This window comes from Pinus tabuliformis, chromosome X (genome assembly GCF_031772625.1).
Source record: "Pinus tabuliformis cultivar Carrire ecotype Pingquan chromosome X, CPIR1, whole genome shotgun sequence".
NCBI classification, from domain to species: Eukaryota; Viridiplantae; Streptophyta; class Pinopsida; order Pinales; family Pinaceae; genus Pinus; species Pinus tabuliformis.
Genome location: NC_142308.1, coordinates 989,390,665 through 989,411,150, shown reverse-complemented (window position 1 = coordinate 989,411,150; position 20,486 = coordinate 989,390,665). Strand labels below are relative to the sequence as shown.

At 40.3% G+C, this 20,486-nt stretch overlaps 1 protein-coding gene and 1 long non-coding RNA gene across 2 annotated transcripts in view; both read right to left on the bottom strand.

The window, feature by feature from the left end:
• Positions 1-4,363, bottom strand: part of LOC149143051 (pentatricopeptide repeat-containing protein At3g09040, mitochondrial-like) — a 92,996-nt gene extending 88,633 nt beyond the window's left edge. The window contains 2 exon segments of the mRNA XM_089451662.1: positions 2,080-2,146; positions 2,235-4,363. Coding sequence (XP_089307788.1) covers positions 2,080-2,146; positions 2,235-4,353 — 2,186 coding nt within the window. The 5' untranslated portion in view covers positions 4,354-4,363.
• LOC149143052 (uncharacterized) lies at positions 559-1,712 on the bottom strand. Its single transcript, XR_016264757.1, has 2 exons — positions 998-1,712; positions 559-887 (listed from the first exon to the last, which is right to left on the bottom strand). It is a non-coding gene; the product is annotated as an uncharacterized LOC149143052 (long non-coding RNA).
• Positions 4,364-20,486: the final 16,123 nt, after the last annotated feature.

Below are 20,486 nucleotides of genomic sequence, written 5' to 3'. Positions count from 1 at the left end.
TTTTGTATTTTTCCTCTCAAGGTGCCTAGTGATTGGATTGAAATATATATTGTCGTTCACTACTGTGATTATATATTTCAGATCAGTCCTATGGCTGAAATATCTCAAGGGTCAGATCTGGGAAACCTCTACTACGAGGTGAAATTTCTGAATTTGCAATAAAGTCATATATCGAAATTTCTGCATTTATCTTTAATGCAGCTAATTTTATGGTTCATTTCTTTCATTGCTCAGAACAGGAACAATATTGATCCTACTGCTACATCAATGGATATAACCAAACTGGTCCCAAATTGGCACGTCCTATGCATAAGATCGATAACATAAGCATTTTGAACATTTGATGTATGCTGATGCATGTCTGCAAAACATTGCTTCCATTCTGCCAATAGTAAATACCACTGTAAGACCGAGCCAAAATGGCAGGAGATCATTTTCTGCCATTCATGACTGTTATCCTTTGCTATCATGTATTACTAACATGCAATTTCAAAAATCGCTGCCACCAGTTGTCTTTACTGTCTCCAGTTTGAGCTGAGCCCGTGGCTTCTGTGTGCGTATTTATTTAAATGCTGCATAAAAAATAATCATATAGCTATGACTAAGGCAAATATTTACCATTCTTCCCGTAACTTCTTTTATTTATTGTCCTGGATGACCAGTGGGTTCTTTCCCTTATTGCCCCTTGCCAGTGTTTGAGTCTTCATGAGCATTGTTTTTCCTTCTTTGATTTTTCAGAAATGCTGTTCAATTTTCCTTCCAGTTCTTATTTCCTTGGATTGTTTATGGATTGTCTTGCTCAAGACTTACAAGCATATCATTGTTTCACCAAGTTTAGAATCCATGTCCTCCCTCCAATCATCAATCTGATTGGTTGTTCCTAAAACCTTTTTTGCAGAGTCGAGAGTCAATTCCATCAATCTGATTGGTTGTTCCTAAAACCTTTTTTGCAGAGTCGAGAGTCAATTCCATCAATCTGATTGGTTGTTCCTAAAACCTTTTTTGCAGAGTCGAGAGTCAATTCCATCAATTTGATTTCGGCATCATCAAATATGTCCAACGTCTTGTCGTACAAACCCAAAAGTATATTCCAAATCTAAAAAATCTAACTCAAAAGGCAATTTGTAGAGAATTCTTCATCCAGTAGTGTATCCAGGGTCATTGGGAGGGCAAATGTTAGACTGTGCCAAAGGAATTTTAGTTCTTATAAACTTGGCCCCTGCTGACTCCCATTCTGGTAAAATCTGCTCCGAGCAAGGGAGCAAATGGCTGAGCTATCAGTTGCCTGATTGATTAAGACTCCTAGTGCACCACATTCCCCCCATCCCCCATTTTCTCTTAACAGAATCATCCTGTCGCTGGGAAGTAGACAACCCCACCTTGGATGAACCCGTTCTTCTTCCTTCTGCACAGGAACCCTCCTGAGGGAGATAGGCAGACTTATTTTCCATTATAATCCAAAAGCACTTGGCCAAACTTAAGAGGTGAGGAATTTGATCAGCAGGGGGATGTCACAAGGGACTGAAAATAAGGTCTGAAACCCCAACTTATAGAAACTGAAAAAAAAATGTGAACTGAAACTAGTGAATCCAAATTCAAGCAAATGGTAGCGTATGGATCTTAAAACCAGAACCACTAGCTCAGAAGCAAGCATCGAAAGATGAGATACCTCAATACCAGGTTCTGGGAGCTCCAATAGTGCCGGAATTGCACCATCTAGAAGCAGTCGAAGGCCAGTTGGGGTGTTGCGAGAACCCCTACAATCGTCTGCAGAAAGGGCATTTAGCCAAGATGCTAAGTAAAGAAAGGAAGCTACCGATGCTGAATATAAATGGTTAAATGAAATCCTCAGTCCTTAAACTGATTCTCAAAAGACTCTCGTAATGATACCAGCATATCCCCTTCTTGTCTGTGTTATTGAAGCCTTCTGTGATTGAGAGGATCAGCTGTTGTTGCAGTGATGTCTTATCCATCTGATTAGGAGTGATTTAGCACAACCTTCATGAAACCTTTGATAACGTCATCTATTCTTTCATCATGGTCAAGGATGCCTGAAGGCTGCAATAAATCTTGAGATACCTGATGGTATCACATGATCCCACTTGTTGAAACTTCTCTCCTTTACCCTCCTTCACTTTCCCGATGACTGCCATGGGCATCAGTGCCAAGAAGTGCAAAATTCATGTTACTTCCTGATTAAGTAAGTGATCCATATTAATCAGCATTAGATCAACAGGTCAATTCAGATAGAGTTTGTGGACCTGATATATCTCCTACGAGGAAAGTGTGCATCTGTTTATTGATCTCAATCCAACTACATCCAGGTGTCTTTTCTATGCCTCTATCTTTCATCATTCTTCTCACCTTTTCAGTGTCACCCCACCTGCCAACTGCTGCGTAAATGTTTGAGAGAGTCACATATGGTGTGCCATTTTTGGGGTCCAATTCAAAAAGGTGTTCTGCCACATATCTTCCTAAATCTAGATTGTTATGCATTCTGCAGGCACCAAGCAAACAATTCCACACAGCAGCGTCAGGTTTTATTGGCATCTTATTAATAAAATCTTTCGCTTCATCCAAATGCCCAGCACGGCCAAGAAGGTCCACCATACAAATGTAATGTTCCATTGTAGGCTTCTCATTATAATTTTCATTGATGCAATTGAAGTAGTGATAGCCCTCACCCACTAAACCTGCATGGCTACAAGCAGACAATACACTAACCAAGGTGACATGGTTTGCATTAATGCCAGAGAGTTTCATTTGCTCAAAGAGGTTTAGGGCTTCCTTGGCACAGCCATACATAGCATATCCTGCGATCATGGCATTCCACGAGATCAAGTCTCGTTGAAGCATATTGTCGAATAATTTACGTGCCTTTTCTATGCTCCCACATTGGGAATACATGTCTAGAAGGGCAGTCCTCACAACGACATCAGTCTGGAGTCCACATTTGATTAGCTTTCCATGGATCTTCATACCCTGTTCTAACGCTGCCAAGTTGGCGCATGCTGAGAGAATACTGGCAAAGGTTTTCGCGTCTGGCCTGATACCCGCTAATTGCATTTGTTCAAAAAGCTTCAAAGCCTCTTTGCCCTGACCATTCTGTGAAAACCCTGAAATCATTGCACTCCATGATATCACGTCTGGCTGACCTATTTCGTTAAAAACTTTCAGAGCCTCATCAAGCAACCCGTTTTGTGCATATCCTGTAATCATCGTATTCCATGACACAGTGTCTTTCCCATGCATTCTGTCAAATAATACATGTGCCTTTTGTATACAACCACATTTCGCATACATGTCAATCAGTGAATTCAACACAACGACATCAGACTGGAATCCACTACTAATTATTTTTTCATGGATCTCCATACCATAATCCAGGGCTGCCATATCGGCACATCCAGGAAGAACACTAACAAAGGTTTTTGCCTCAGGCTTCAAACCTGCCAATTGCAATTGTCTGAAAAGCTCCAGGGCTTTCTCCCCGTAACCATTTTGCGAAAGCCCTGAAATCATTACATTCCATGAAACCACATTTCGCTGAGGCATTTCCTCGAATAGTTTCAAGGCCACATCAACCAACCCACTCTGTGTATATCCTGCAATCAACGCTGTCCAGGAAACCACATCTCTTTGAAGCATTTTGTCAAACAATTCGCGCGCATTCTCTATGGTGTCACATTTTGCATACATGTCTATTAGAGCATTGGCAACAACCAGATCAGACTCAAAACCATATTTTATGATTTTCGCATGAATCTCTAGGCCCTTCCATAACGATGCCGTGTTGGCACATGCTGGAAGAACAGTCGCGAATGTGAAGTGATTGGGTTGGAGGTCTGTACTTGGCATTTGGTTAAAGAGTGCCAATGCCTCCTCAGGGAACCCATCCCTCGTGCAAGCAGCAATCATGACCGTCCATGAGCACGCGTTTCGTTCAGGCATTTGGTCGAATACTTTGCGAGCGTCCGCCATAGTGCCGCACTTGGCATACAGGTTGAGAAGTGCATTGTGCAAAACTGCGTCTCCCGTAAATCCGCTCTGCTTGATGTGGGCATGGATTGCCTTACCCTCTGCTAGGGCATTTTTTTGCATGCATCCCTGCAAAAGACAAACATATATAGAACACTCTAAACGTTTTCCTGTGATATCCAGAATGCCTAGCGCCTCGCTGAAGCGACCCCGTTTACGGAGTGTCGGGATTTGGTCAACAGATGTATTATCGAGATTGCTTTGCGATTTAGGACTGGTCTTGTGCATTTTACGTTGAAGGCCAGACATTGTTTCCTGCAACCATTCTACAATCATGTTACTCTTATTCTTGTGATGGCTCAAATGTTGTAACATTCCGTTTGCTCTGTGTGCTGTGCAGGTTGCTTCAAAAGAGATATTAAAACTTTAAATACATCTCCATTAATATACTTAATTTATTAATAAAATTTAAATTTATATTATTTAAAAATTAACTATCTCATATTTATCTCATATTTATCCAGTTGTATTTAGCCATAGTTTTTGGAAGTTTTTCCGCTCTAATTTTTCTAGTTTTTGGAAGTTTTTCTGTTTAATTTTCCTAAAATCTAGTAATAATTTATTGATAGTTAATCTCTGCGCAATAGAAGTGCCCTAAAAAATTTTCAATAAAATTCAAGCACTAAAAATCCAAAAGCTCGCACTATAAACAACTCCCATATTTATAATTTTATAAAAGAAATTATATAATTTTGTTTATAAAATTTTTTAAAAAATTAGATAATTTATTTTTTAATTAAAATTTCTTTCAATTATCCATATTTTGAGTATTTTAATAAAATAATAAAATACAATTTTGATGGAACAATATTTTGATCATTTTAATGGAGTATTAAAATACATCTCCAAATTTAAATAATCCTTTTTATTTGGAATTTCAACTTCGACCCAACATATATAATGGTTTGCTAATAAATGCATTTGTATGTTTTCCGCTATTTATGATTTTATCTTAATAAAGTATTTTTTATTTAATATATCTTAAATAAAAATTAAGATTACCAAAAATTATAAAATAATGAAAATTTATTAAAATTATTTTAAAAAATCTTAAATATTATCAATAAAAATATAATTTAATTAATATAATAATATAAAAAAAAATAAATTATTATTTTTTCAATATTAATATTAACATTTAGTATTTATAATTCTATAAATTAAAATTAATTTTAGCTACTTTAAAAATATAAATAAATAAACCTCTTTCTCACTTCTAAATTTCAACATGACTTTTATCCCATGCATATAATGGTTTGACAATAAATTTATATACGTTCTCCTCGATTTATGATATTTTTATAAATAATTCTAAAAAAATCAAAATTATGAAAATAAAAATGAATAAATACTTTTATATATATTAATATAATATTACTTCAAATGGGGTGACTATGAGGCGGGATGGTGTTGTCTTATCTGGCTAATTGAGGGGAATGTGGCACAACACTCCTAAAAAAAATGTGAAATATTATGACAAGTTATAACATCATGTAAGGAATTAAGATGGAGAGAAAATGATGTTGAACAAAAGGTGATTTGAGAATTTAGGTTTCTGTGATCATTATCAAGTGTTTGAGACATGGTTTTGGCAATAATCACATCGAAATTTATTTGTCGACGTGTTTCGAACCAGCAAGTGTGGTTTATCGTCAAGACAAGATGAAGAACCAGACCATGGCAACAGATTAAATAGAGAGACTGAGCATTCCAACGGCTAGAAAGAAACAACCAATTTGACCAAAGGTAACGGCTATAATTGACTAGGCAACAACTATATTTGACCCGACCTAGATTTAGGGAAGAATTAGATATTTAATTAATAAATTGGTTAATTTGTTAAATTTATTTTATATAAATCTATATGTAATTAAATAAAACTATTTATATTTAATTAAAATAATATGAACTAAGAACATTAAAGGTAAAATAATTTATTATTTTCTTAAGTTTTTATTTAAAAGTAATTAAGCATAATATTTTCAACTCAATGAATTCATATTGATGCTAATTACTAGGATAAAAATATAGATATTAATTCAAATAATGAGATAATGGATTAACTTGCTTATTTATCTTCATCTAACTACAACTAAAACCATAATTGGTTATCGTCGAAGCCATGTCTCAAACAAAGGGTGATTTGATCGAGCAACTCATTCATGCAATGGTAGCATTTGTTAATACCCCTCTCATGCTACAAAATCCATGGATATGTAATGCAGACACTCTTGTGGTTAGTAGCAAGCAACAAATGGAGGAGGAAACATTTGTAGCGTAGGAGACAAGGGTGGAACATTGGGGCGCATACATAGCAACCATGAAAGGACTTTCAGTGCATTGAAAAGGACCCCCTAGCTGGAACTCCATGAGGTTGTGGGGGGGTGTTTTCCTCTATGATTTGTGGCACTCTTTGGATACTAGTAATAATGTGTTTTTTTCAAAACTTGCATGGAATTGGTTATCTTGGTTAATTTATAGGGTGGTCAACACGATGTCTGGGCAGGGGCAAAAGTCTAAGTTGTTTCCTCTTTCGCTTTCCTTTACTTAGTATTTTTGGTCGGTCTTTCCCCTTTTCCTTGTCGATAACCCCTATTCTCATCCATGACATATCTTTGTGTTTAACAGTCCCATCTTTCATCCCCCTACAATGATTCTGGTTTCTTTCCTTTATCTTGACCTTCCTATATTGTAAGGGATGTTTTCTTGGTGGTATTTTTGCAACCATGTTAATTGGTGTTGGGTGTGGAATTGGTGGTTAGGGGGTTACACTGCTACACCTCCCTCTCCCTTGCTTCTAGTTGTCTTGGAGTCCCTTTGGGTTGTCCCTTTGGTACTTGACTCCTTTATTCCTTGTAGTTGTATAACATGGTGCCCCCTTGCTCCACTACACACCTGGGTTTGATTTGGTCATCGCTTGAATTTTTGTATTTAGTTGCTTTTATCCCATGCCATGTCAACGTGCACGCATTACAAGAGTGACCATTTAGTATCAAATGCATGCCCACAAAGGTCACACCCACATGCACCAATGGTTAGAGGAATTTTTGTTGCGATAACAGAATCTCACGCCAACCCACCTACATGAAGAACTCACCCAAGATGAGGGGGAAGCATACTCTCAAAGGAGTCCCCTTTCAGATATGAAGGTTCTAATAGAATGGGTTGATTAGATCCCATAAATAAGGCACACAAGGGGGCATTTCAATCAATACATGTAGATTGTGTTGGATGTGGAGCCCGATTATATTCCAAATTCAGAGGTCTTGATTTAGCTGCGTTTGGATCCCAATCCTCGACGGGGTGTGTGGGGGGGATTTACCCCACACTATTGTTGCCTGGGGGGTCCGGGGGGGCGACTGCATGTTTGGATCCCCCCGTCGGCGGGGTTTCAGGGGTAGTTCCCCCGAGGCTAAAAAAAGATGAAAACATGTCTTGTAAAATATTGTAATTTTGTAGTCAATCTGGGCCATTCATTGGGCAGATGATCTAACGGTAGTTATGTTTAATTTAGGGTTTTTTTCCCTAGAAGGAAACCCCTCAATTTATATAAGGTAATTGTATTGCGGATGTGTATTATTATTATGAGCGAGAAAGAGAGAGGAGACTGTGTGAGAGCAAAGAGGAAATTACAGTGGATTTGCTATAGGTTGTATCTCTTCATTTTGCTGGATAATATAAAAGGAAGGACTGGTTGTTTCTTTGTGGACGTAGCCCAAATTGGGTGAACCATGTATATTTGTGTCTCTCTTGTTGTATGCATTTATGCATTTGTGTTTCTGCAATATTTTGTATATTTCATTGTTCTATTAATTAATTTCTAACAATTGGTATCAAAGTCGAAGCTTTATTTGGATGATAAACTCGCAGGAGAGAAGGGTTCTTGGTTCGAGTGGGAGCAATGGCAGAAGATGGTAGGTTTAGGGTCAAGAAATTTAACAGCCAAAACTACCAGTTGTGGAAGATGTAGATGGAAGATTATTTGTATCAGAAAGATATGTACCTACCATTGAGTGGAAAATCAAAGAAGTCGACGAGTATGACAAATGCATAATGGGAGATTCTCGATAAAAAGGCACCAGGAACAATACGACTGTGTATGGCAACATTAATGGCATTAAAAATTTCAAAGGAAACGAAAATAGAAGGTTTAATGACGACATTGGCCAAACTATATGAAAAACACTTGGCCTCAAATAAGGTATTTATTATGAAGTGTTTATTTAATATGAAGATGTCAGAAGGTGGATCTATTGTTGATCATTTAAATGAATTTAACATGGTTACCAGTCAGTTAAGTTCTATAGGGGTAAATTTTGATGATGAAGTTAGGGCTCTGTTATTTCTGTGCTCATTGCCAGAAAGTTGGAATGGCCTGGTTATGGCTATTAGTAACTTTGTCTTTGGATCTAGTACTTTGAAGTTTGATGATGTTGTTTGTGCCATCCTTAGCAAGGAAATGCGACATAAAAGCTCCCGTGATACATTAGGTAATGTTTTAACTGCAAAGACTAGGGGAAGAAAAATGGAAAGAGGGAGGAGCCCAGGAAATCATGGTAAGTCAAGAAAAGGTAGATCCAAATCCAGATTAGGGATAGTGTGTTGGAAATGTGGGAAGAAAGGACACCTGAAGAAACACTATAAATCTCGGAAGGGAAAAGAAGGAGATGGGCAATAAGAGAACAATCATGAAGTAAATGTGACATGTGATGTGTTGAAAGATGCTTTTATTCTTTCATTAGAGAATATTATTGATGCCTGGGTGGTAGATTCAGGGGCCTCATTCCATGCCACACCTGATAGGAAACATTTCATGACTATGTTCAAGGAGATTTTGGACAAGATCGTTTAGGTGATGATAAACCCTGTAAAACCACTAGAATGGGTGAGGTTTTTATAAAGCAAAAGAATGGAAACGAATGGCTATTGAAGGAGGCAAGGCATGTTCTAGATCTGAAGAAAAATCTAATTTCAACAAGGCAGTTGTGAGGTGAAGGATGTGTAACTACTTTTATAGACAAAACCTGGAAGGTCACTAAAGGAGCCCTGGTAATAGAAAAAGGAGAAAATGTTGGTACATTGTATTTATGCAATAGTATTTCTAATTATGTTAATGCTTTAACCTCCATAGGAGTAGATATGACACTTTGGCATCATAGGATCAGGCACATGAGTGAGAAGGGGATGCAAATTCTTCACTCAAGAAATTTGTTGCCAGGTTTGAAGCATGTTGATTTGGATTTCTATGAAAATTGTGTTTATGGAAAACAAAAGAGAGTTAGATTTATCAGAGTTGGGAAGGAAAAGAAGAGCGAAAAATTAGAGCTTGTGCATACAGATGTATGGGGACCTGATCAGGTATCATCTCTTGGTGGATCTCGCTATTATGTTACTTTTTATCGATGATGCAACTAGGAAAACCTGGATTTATTGTATTCGAAATAAATATGATGTATTTGATACTTTCAAGAAATGGAAAGTTTTGGTTGAGAATGAGACATGAAAGAAGTTGAAGTGTCTCAGATTAAACAATGGAGGTGAATACTGCAGCAAAGAGTTTGATAACTATTGTTCATAGCATGGAATTTGCAGAGAGAAGACAGTTCCAGGAACACCACAAGAAAATGGTGTGTCAGAAAGGATGAACATGACAATTATGGAGCGTGCAAGGTGCATGAGATTGCATGCATGATTGCCCTTACAATTTTGGGCAGATGTTGTAGATATTGTTGTTTATCTAATCAATAGAGAGCCTTCAAGTTCCTTGGATGGTGGTATTCCAGAGGAGGCATAGACAAGTAAAAAGGTAAACTACTCATTTTTAAAAACGTTCAGTTGTGAAGCCTTTTTCCACAACAATAAAGAAAATAGAACAAAGCTTGAGGCAAAATCAAAGAAATGTACCTTTATTGGAAATGGTGTAAACGATTTCGGTTATCACTTATATGATTATGAAAATCACAAAATCATTAGGATCAAAGATGTCATATTCAATGAAAAGGTCTTGTATAAGGATCAGATGTAGAGAAAGAAATAAGAAAAGGAAAAAATAGAATACACAGTGATTGATGAGATCACAGAAAAAGTAAAGGTGCCTGAAAATCAGAATGATCATTAGCCACAAAAACAACAACCACAATAGCAACATACACCTCAAACACCTGAAACTAGTGTTAGAAGATTCACCAGGATAAGTAGACCCTTGAACGATACTCTCCTTCATTATTTTATGTGTTGTTGACTGATTATGGTGAACCAAAAGGATATGAAGAAGCAATGCAGGTAGAAACCAGGAAGAAGCGGGAGCAAGCAATGGAAGAAGAGATGGACTCCTTGATGCATAACCAGACTTGAGACTTAGTCAAGTTTCTTGCAGGTAAAACAACATTGTAGAATAAATGGGTTTACATGTTAAAGGAAGAAGATGGAGATAAACAGAGGTATAATGATAGACTTGTGATGAAGGGGTTTGCACAAAAGAAAGGTATAAACTTTGATGACAATTTTTCCCCTGTTGTTAAAATGACTTCAATCAGAACTATTTTAAGTCTACTGGCAGCAGAAGATTTGCATCTTGAGAAGTTAGATGTAAAGACAACCTTTCCCCATGGAGATTTGGAGGAAGAAATATATATGCAACAAACATAAGGGTATGAGGTCAAAGGGAAGGAGAAGTTAGTGTGCAAATTGAAGAAGAGCTTGTATGGCTTAAAATAGGCTCCAAGGCAGTGGTATATAAAATTTGACAGGTTTATGCCTGAACAAGGTTATAGTAGATGTCACTCTGACCATTGTGTTTATCTTAAAAACCAAAGTGATGGCAATTGTATTATATTGTTATTGTATGTAGATGACATGCTTGTTGCAGGGTCTAACATGCAGGAAATAAATGTGCTCAAAGGAAATTTGGAAAATTCATTTGCAATGAAGGATTTGGGTGCTATAAAACAAATACTTGGTATGAGAATAACTAGAGACAGGAAAAATCACAAGTGAGTACATAGAAAAGGTGTTGGCAAGATTTAATATGCAGTATGAAAAACCAGTTGGTACACCTTTGGCTTTCCATTTCAAACTAAGTAATGAGACGTGTCCCAAGACTGAGGAAGAGATGGATTATATGTGTAAAGTTCCATATGCATCAGTAATTGGAATTTAATATATGCAATGGTCTGCACAAGGCCTAATATTGCACATGTAGTGGGAGTTGTAAGCAAGTATATGAACAATCCAGGAAAAGAGCATTGGATGGCAGTAAAGTGGATTCTCGGTATTTGAGAGGTGCCACAAATTAAGGATTATGCTTTGGTGGTTCAAACATTTCTCTACTGATCTAGGTGGATATTGGTGGCCACCTGCTTATTCCACTTGGACCCCCAACACTGTCTCTTATAGTTTTTTGGTTTCCTTAATTGTAGCACAGTTTACTATTTTTGGCAGTTTTTTGAGTCCTAAACTTTCGAAGTCATTTTGAGGCCCTAAACGACATTTTTAGGGAAAACGGAGAGACTGAAAACATCCCAAACCAATTTGTTGGTTTCCTTTTAGCCTTCTCTTCGACATATTCGAAACTATGTATTATGATACCCAAACGGAGATCGTATCCCAAAGTTATGACCTCCGGAAATTGATGTACCAATTTACCCAAACAGGGCCCACAATTTTGGTGCTTCATCTCCTAGGGTTAGGTTTTTGGATGTTTAGGGTTTTCCATTGTTTCTCAATAATAAATAGGCCTTTGAGCCTCATTGTAATATAGTTTAGAGGAATGTAGCTGCCACATCTCTCCTCATAGATAAGCTACCATCCCCCGAGCTATCTTATTTCCATTTTGTTTGTAAGCATAGTTCAATATTTTTTTATTAATGAAATGAAGTGATTTTTGCCACATCTATGTGTTTATGATTATATATGTAAGTTGTTGCGATCCTATTTAAGTTCGAATTAGTGGTATCAGAGCGGTCTGCTCTTTCTATGTTTTTCTTTGCATGTCCCCAAGGAGGTCATGGTATAAGGAATTAGGGCTCGATCTTGTTGAACCATTGCAGGATCAGCCTTGCAAAACCCGACGACCTCCCATGGCGGAAGAAAAGAAAGACGAGGGGCTAGGAGATCCTTTCAAAATGTTGCTCGAAGAAGCTCTCCAGCGACAAAGGGACGTGATGATGGATAACTTTGCCCAGATCCTTCAACGGCTACCCATAGGCGATGCATCTTCATCCAGCATCCACTTTGGAGGTGCCACTCCTTTTAAGGTACAAGTTAACTTCGATATTCCCATATTCGAAGGCCTGATAGATGAAGATGTCATAGATAAATGGTTGAATCTATTGGAAGGATATTTTTAAGTTCATGACTTTTCCAATTGGGAAAAGATTACATTTGCACTTCTCAAAGCCGCCCCACACGTCAAGGACTGGTGGGAAACCTACTGTGAATAAAAGGACGAGAGTGAATCCTTGCTATTTTCAGCGACACCCACTTGGAATTCTTTCCGAGATGCCATCAAGGAACAATATTACCCTATCAGGAGCTATGAAGATAAATACATAAAGTGGACCACGCTACAACATGGAAGGGACCAAGATGTGCCAGAGTTCACAAATACTTTCCATACCCTTCGCACGAAACTGGGTATTAAGGATACTAAGCAACATTTGGTGCTAAATTACTGCGACTATCTACACAAGTACATCTAGGACGAGATGGAGATCCTGGAAATTTCCTCGCGCGGCACGACGTATCGGTACGCTGTAAAGATTGAGAAGAAGTTTAAACAGAAGAAGCGGAACTTTGGAGCTGTGAATCCAAAGTAAGGAAAAGGTGCCCCTAAACCACAAAACAAGGGACCAAGCCAAGGTGGGGCTACCTAGGACAACCCACCAAAGCCGCAAGCAAAGAACAACACCACAAAGATGAAGAAGGACACGGGAAAATGGTGTGAGTTCCATAAGAGCTCCACTCACAATACAAGTGAGTGTTGGGCCAAGTAGTCACTGGTGGCCAAGATGAAGGCCTCCGAATCAGACATAGGTTCCGACTCTGAATCAAAACCTGATAAGGGGACTGACAAAGGGAAGAAAATCATTGATGCGGAGCCGAGCGCCACTGTGGCCACCACAAAGATCCAGAAAATTGAGCCTGAAGATTGAGAGGAGGGGGAATGCCTCTTCCACTCACAGATCTGGGTGAAGGTCTCTCCGCTACAGTGCATTGTCGATAGCGAGAGCCAAACAAACCTCAATTTAGCAGAAGTCGTGAAGCGGTTGGGCCTAAAGACTACAGTACATCCACAATCGTACACCATTGGGTGGCTTCACCAGGGATGAGATCTTCGCGTCAACCAACAGTGTCGCCTTCCCTATAGCATCAAGCCCTTCAGGGATGAGGCATTGTGTGATGATTCTCCTCTTGAAGTTTTTGATGTATTGTTAGGACAACCATACTTGTGGAAGTGACATGATGTATATGAGTATAGACCTCGCTCTGTGATTATTACTTTGGCTAATAAGTTGTACAGGATACCAGAGGTAGCCCTACCTATCGCCATCTCTTTGATCACTACAAAGCAATGCAATAAGATCATTTCCTAGACCATAAAATTTGTTTTCCTTATGATTTTCCCCCAAGGAAAGAAGAAGGTTATGGCCACGGCTTCCAAGCAGGGCTCCTCTGCACAACAACAAAAGATGGACAAGGTCATGGAGGAGTACAGGGACATTTTCGCCTCACCCACAGGGGTACCTTTGCACTGTCAGGTCAAGCACTCCATCGATCTGACGTCGGGCACGCCGCTGCCCAATGGACTGATCTATCGATGCTCTGTTATGAAGAACGATGAGATCAAGGGGTAGATTCAGGAACTACTGCAGAAAGGGCACAGAAGAAGGATGGGACCTGGAGACTCTGTATTGACTATCAAGTGCTAAAAAAGATCACTACTCGGAATAGGTACCCAATCCCACATATTGATGACCTTCTGGACCAACTCAAGGGGCCAAATATTTCATAGAGATTGACTTGAAGTCAGGTTATCACTAGGTGCCTATCGAACCCTCCGATGTGTGGAAGACTGCCTTCAAATCCAAGGAGGGCCTCTTTGAATTGTTGGTCATGCCGTTCGGATTGATGAACGCCCCTGCAACCTTCATGAGACTGATGGATGACATCTTGCAGCCCTTCACCAATGCATTCGTGGTGGTTTATCTAGATGACATCTTGATCTTCAGCCAGAGTTTGGAAGAACACCTCCACCATATTCAATAGGTCCTTTAAACCCTTAGACAACACAAATTGTGTGCTAACTTGGAGAAATGCACCTTTAGCCTAATCCAGGTTCAATATCTGGGTTACATCATTGATGAGGAGGGTGTACATGTGGACCCATCCAAGATACAAGTCATTCAAGATTGGCTAGCCCCAACCACTCTAACGGAGCTCCGCATCTTTTTGGGTCTTGCCAATTTCTACTACAAGTTCGTGTTGGGGTTCTCTCATATCGCTTGGCCTTTAAGTCAAGTCACTAAGGGTGGAGCGAAAGCAAAGTTATTTTGGTCAGAAACCCAGTAGCGATCTTTCTCTGAGTTGAAGAATTGCCTTTGTTTTGCACCAATGCTCACATTACCAGACCTGCAACAACCATTTGAGATTAAGACAGATGCCTCTGACTATGCTATTGGGGCAGTTCTTACTCAACATGGGGATCTAGTGGCTTACCACAGTGAGACACTTTCAGACACAGTTCGAAAGTACCCCACTTACGACAAAGAAATGTATTCCATTGTGCAGACTTGTCTTCAATGGAAGCATTACATTCTAGGGAAGGAAACGGTCATCCACACAGACCACCGGCCTCTACAGTTCATACAGACACAAGGGAAGTTGCAGAACGATCACCATCAGAAATGGTCCACCTATCTGTAACAATTCCATTTGAACATTAAGTATAAGAAGGGAAGCACCAATAATGTCATTGATTGTCTTAACAGAGCATCGGTCATGGCGCTGATCACTGTGCTCGACTCCTATGGGCATGAGATATTGGGGTGGCTGCTTGATTACAAGAGCGATCTAGAATTCGACATTGTATACCAGACACTCCTAGAAGGGAAGAAAGTCCCAAAGTTTCACCTTCAGGATGTAATGTTATGCCACTTGGGACACATCCTTGTTCCTTCAAGTGAGCATGCCAAGATGATTTGGGAGGCACACTACAGTCGGGTCGTTGGACATTTTAGAGTAGAGAAAACAATGGCAGTATTGCAGAAGTATTTTTATTGGCTAAAACTTCGTCAAGATGTTGGGAAGTACATTAGATCCTTCACCGCTTGCGCCATTTCCAAACTAACCATCAAGAAGCAAGGCTTGTATACTCCTCTACCTACTCCTAGTCGTCCTTGGGAACCTATCTCCATGGATTATATGTTGAGCCTTCCTTCTACTAAGCACGTCAACGATTGTGTTTTTGTGGTCATCGACAGATTCTCTAAGATGGCCATCATAGCGACCTGAAAGAAGAATATCTCAGTAGAGGCCACTTCTAAGCTCTTTTCTGAATGAGTGTGGGTACACTTTGGGATCCCATAGTCCATTATCTCAAATCGGGACAACAGATTCCTGAGTGCATTTTGGTCAAGTCTATGGTTGATGTTGGATACAAAACTCACAAAGTCTACGACTTTCCATCCCAAAACTAATGTCCAAATAGAGGTTGTCAACAGAATGATCGTACACATTCTACGCATGTACAACTCGAAGCATGCATGCACATTGGATGAAATTCTCCCCTATCTCCAACACAGCTACAACAGAGCTCTCCACAGCTCAACAGACCATAACCCCTTTCAGGTAGGGCTGGGATTTCAGCTATTATACCCCATTGATGTGGCCATACCATTTATAGCCACTCAAGTAGATTCAGCTCACGTACATTCCGAAGTTGAAAGGGCTAACAACTTCATTGAGTGCATTTAACACATCTGCCAACAGGTCCATGATATATTGGACAGATCCAATGCTAAGTACAAGTAGTGCCATGATCAACATCGAGTGCCGCACAAGTTCGAGGTGGGCGACAAAGATTGGCTTCATTTGCAGAAAGAGCGCTTTGTTGGGCCCCACCGCAAGCTTCACCCGCTTCGATATGGGCCATACAGCATCACTAAGGCCGTCATTGACAATGCCTTCGAGCTCAGCATCCCACCGTACCTTGGCCTGCACCCAGTGTTCAATGTAGATCGCCTTCGACCATACTTTCCACCATTGTTGGACACATCTGACATTGTAGAACAACTTGCACCAATAGAGCTAAACCCAAACTGCATGGAACATGCCACCATTGATCGGCTCATGGACACATAGATCAAGAGTACTCTCCAGTGGAAGATCCAACTATATTGGGTTGTCAAAGCTGGCCAACTCCTTCTCCAAGGCAAGTGGCTCACTAGGGACCAAGTTCAACAGAAGCTTCCCCATCTCATGGAGGCAATCAACGCAATGGGGACCATTGCTTCCTAAGGGGGAAGGAATTATCCAGGTGGATATTGGTGGCCATCTTCTTATTCCACTAGGACCCCCAACACTATCTCTTTCAGTCTTTCAGTTTCCTTAATTGTAGCACAATTTACTATTTTTGGTAGTTTTTTAGCTCGTGAACTTCCGGAGCCATTTTGAGGTCGTAAACAACATTTATAGGGAAAACGGAGAGATCGAAAATATCCCATATAGGCTTTGCAATTTTTTTTGATGTTCTCTTCGAGATCTTCGAAACGAGGTATTATAATAGCTAAATGGAGATCATATGACAAAGTTACAACCCGAGAAATTGATGTACCAATTTACCCAAATGGGGCCCATAGTTTTGGCACTTCATCTCCTAGGGTTAGGTTTTTGGATGTTTAGGGCTTTCCATTGTTTCTCAATAATAAATAGGCCTTTGAGCCTGAATGTAACACAGTTCCGGGGCATGTTGCCACCATATCTCTCCTCAGAGATAAGCTACCATCGCCCGAGCTATCTTATCTCCATTCTGTTTGTAAGCATAGTTTAGTATTTTTCCATTAATGAAATGAAGTGTTTTTCTGCCGCATCTCTGTGTTTATGATTATATGTGTAAGTTGTTGCGTTCCTGTTTAAGTTCGGATTATTGGTATCAGAGCGGTCTGCTCTTTCTCTATTTTTCTTTGCATGTCCCTAATGAGGTCAGGGTATAAGGAATTAGGGCTTGATTTGGTTGAACCATTGCAGTATCAGCTTCGCAAAACCCAATGACCTCGCATGGTGGAAGAAAAGAAAGACGAGGGGGTAGGATAACCTTTCAAAATGTTGCTAGAATAAGCTCTCGAGTGACAGGGGGATGCGATGATCGATAACTTTGCCCAGATCCTTTGATGGCTACCCACAAGTGATGCATCTTCATCTAGGATCCACTCTGGAGGTGCCACTCCTTTTAAGGTACAAGTTAAATTCGATATTCCCATATTCGAAGGCCTGATAGATGCAAATGTCGTAGATAAATGGTTGAATCTATTGGAAGGATATTTTTTAGTTCATGACTTTTCCAATCGGGAAAAGATTACGTTTGCACTTCTCAAAGTTGCCCCACACATCAAGGATTGGTGGGAAAGCTACTGTGAACAAAAGGACGAGATTGAACCCTCGCTATTTTCAGCTGCACCCACTTGGAATTCTTTCCGAGACGCCATCAAGGCATAGTATTACCCTATCAGGAGCTATGAAGATAAATATAGAAAGTGGACCACATGATGGCAGGGAAGGGACCAAGATGTGCTAGAGTTCACAAATACTTTCCATACCCTTTGCACGAAGCTGGGTATCAAGGGTACTGAGTGGCATATGATGCTCAAGTACCGTGGCTGTCTACACAAGTACATCTAGGATGAGATGGAGTTCATGGAAATTTCCTTGCTCGACATGGCGTATCAGTACACTGTAAAGATTGAGAAGCAGTTTAAACAGAAGAAGTAGAACTTTGGAGCTACGAATCCAGAGCAAGACGCCCCCAAGCTACAAAACAAGTGATCAAGTCAAGGCAGGGCTACCCAAGGCAACCCGCCAAAGCCACAAGCAAAGAAAAACACCACAAAGATGAAGAAGGACATGGGAAAATGGTGTGAGTTCCATAAGAGCTCCACTCACAATACAAGTAAGTGTTGGGTGAAGCAATCACTGGTCGCCGAGCTGAAGGCTTCCGAATCAGACGCAAGTTCCGAGTCTGAATCAAAACCCAAGAAGGAGACTGAAAAAGGGAAGCAGATCATTAATGCGGAGCCCAGTGCCACTGTGGCCACCACAAAGATCTAAAAAATTGAGCCTGAAGATCTAGAGGAGGGAGAACACCTCTTCCACTCACAGATGTGGGTGAAGGGCTCTCCGCTGCAGTTCATTGTCGACAACGGGAGCCAAAAGAACCTCATTTCAGCAGAAGTCGTGAAGCATTTGGGCCTAAAGACTACAACACATCCACAACCATACACCATTGGGTGGCTTCACCAAGGACGAGATCTTTGCGTCAGCTAGTAGTGTCGCCTTCCCTATAGCATCAAGCCCTTTACGGATGAGGTATTGTGTGAGTTTCCCCTCTTGAAGTTTCTAATGTATTTTTAGGACAACTATACTTGTGGAAGTGACATTCTGTATATGAGTCTAGACCTCACTATGTGATTAATAAGTTGTATAGGATAACAGAGGTAGCCCCGCCTACTGCCATCTCTTTGATCACTGCAAAGCAATGCAGTAAGATCATTTCCCAGACCAAGAAATTCGTTTTCCTTATGATTCACCCCTAAGGCAAGAAGAAGGTTGTGGCCATAGCTTCCAGTTAGGGCTCCTCTGCACAACAGAAATAGATGGACAATGTCGTGGAGGAGTACAGGGACATTTTCGCGTCACCCATAGGGGTACCTCTACACTATCAAGTCAAGCACTCCATCGATCTGACCCTGGGAGTGTCGTTGCCCAATGGACAGATCTATCGACGCTCTTTTCTAAAGAACAATGAGATCAAGAGGCAGATTCAGGAACTACTGCAGAAAGGGCACATCAGACCAAGTTCATCACCCTGTGGGAGCCTGATTATATTGGTACAAAAGAAGGAGGGGACCTCGAGACTCTGTATTGACTATCGAGTGCTAAACAAGATCACTGTCTGGAATAGGTACCCAATCACCTGGATCGATGACCTTTTGGACCAGCTCAAGGAGGCCAAATATTTCATAGAGATTGACTTGCACTCAGGTTATCACCAAGTGCTTATCGAACGCTCCGATGTATGGAAGACTGCCTTCAAATCCAAGGAGGGCCTTTTCGAATGGTTGGTCATGCTTTTCGGATTGACGAACGCCCCTGCAACCTTCATAAAACTGATGGATGACAACTTGCGGCCTTTCACCAATGAATTTGTGGTGGTTTATCTAGATGACATCTTGATCTTCAGCCAGAGTTGGGAAGAACACCTCCACCATATTCGTCAGGTCCTTCAAACCCTTCGACAACTCAATCTGTGTGCTAACTTGGAGAAATGCACCTTTGGCCTGACCTAGGTTCAATATATGGGGTACATCATTGATGAGGAGGGTGTACATGTGGACCCATCCAAGATACAAGTCATTCAAGATTGGCTAGCCCCAACCACTCTAACAGAGCTCCGCATATTTTTGGGTCTTGCCAATTTCTACCGCAGGTTCGTGTTGGGGTTCTCTCATATCGCTTGGCCTTTAAGTCAAGTCAGCAAGGGTGAAGCAAAAAAAAAGTTCTTTTGGTCAGAAACCCAACAACAAGCATTCTCTGAGTTGAAGAATTGCCTTTGTTCTGCACCATTGCTCACATTACCAGACCTGCAACAACCATTTGAGATTGAGACAGATGCCTCTGACTATGATATTGGGGCAGTTCTTACTCAACATGGGCATCCAGTGGCTTACCACAGTGAGACACTTTCAGACACAGTCTGAAAGTACCCCACTTTCAATAATGAAATGTATTCCATTGTGTAGGTCTATCGTCAATGGAAGCATTACATTCTGGGGAAGGAAACAGTCATCCACACAGATCACTGACCTCTATAGTTCATATAGACATAAGGGAAGTTGTAGAATGATCGCCATCAAAAATGGTCCACCTATTTGCAACAGTTCCATTTGAACATTAAGTATAAGAAGGGAAGCACCAATAATGTCGTTGATTGCCTCAGCAGACCACTAGTCATGGCACTGATCACTGTGATCGACTCCTGTGGGCACGAAACATCGGGGTGGCCACATGCTTGTAAGAGCGTTCCAAAATTCACCAGCATATACCAGACACTCCTAGAAGGGAAGAAAGTTCCAAATTTTCACCTTGAGGATGCACTATTATGCCACTTGGGACACATCTGTGTTCCGTGAAGTGAGCGTGCCAAGATGATTTGGGATGCGCACTATGGTCGGGTA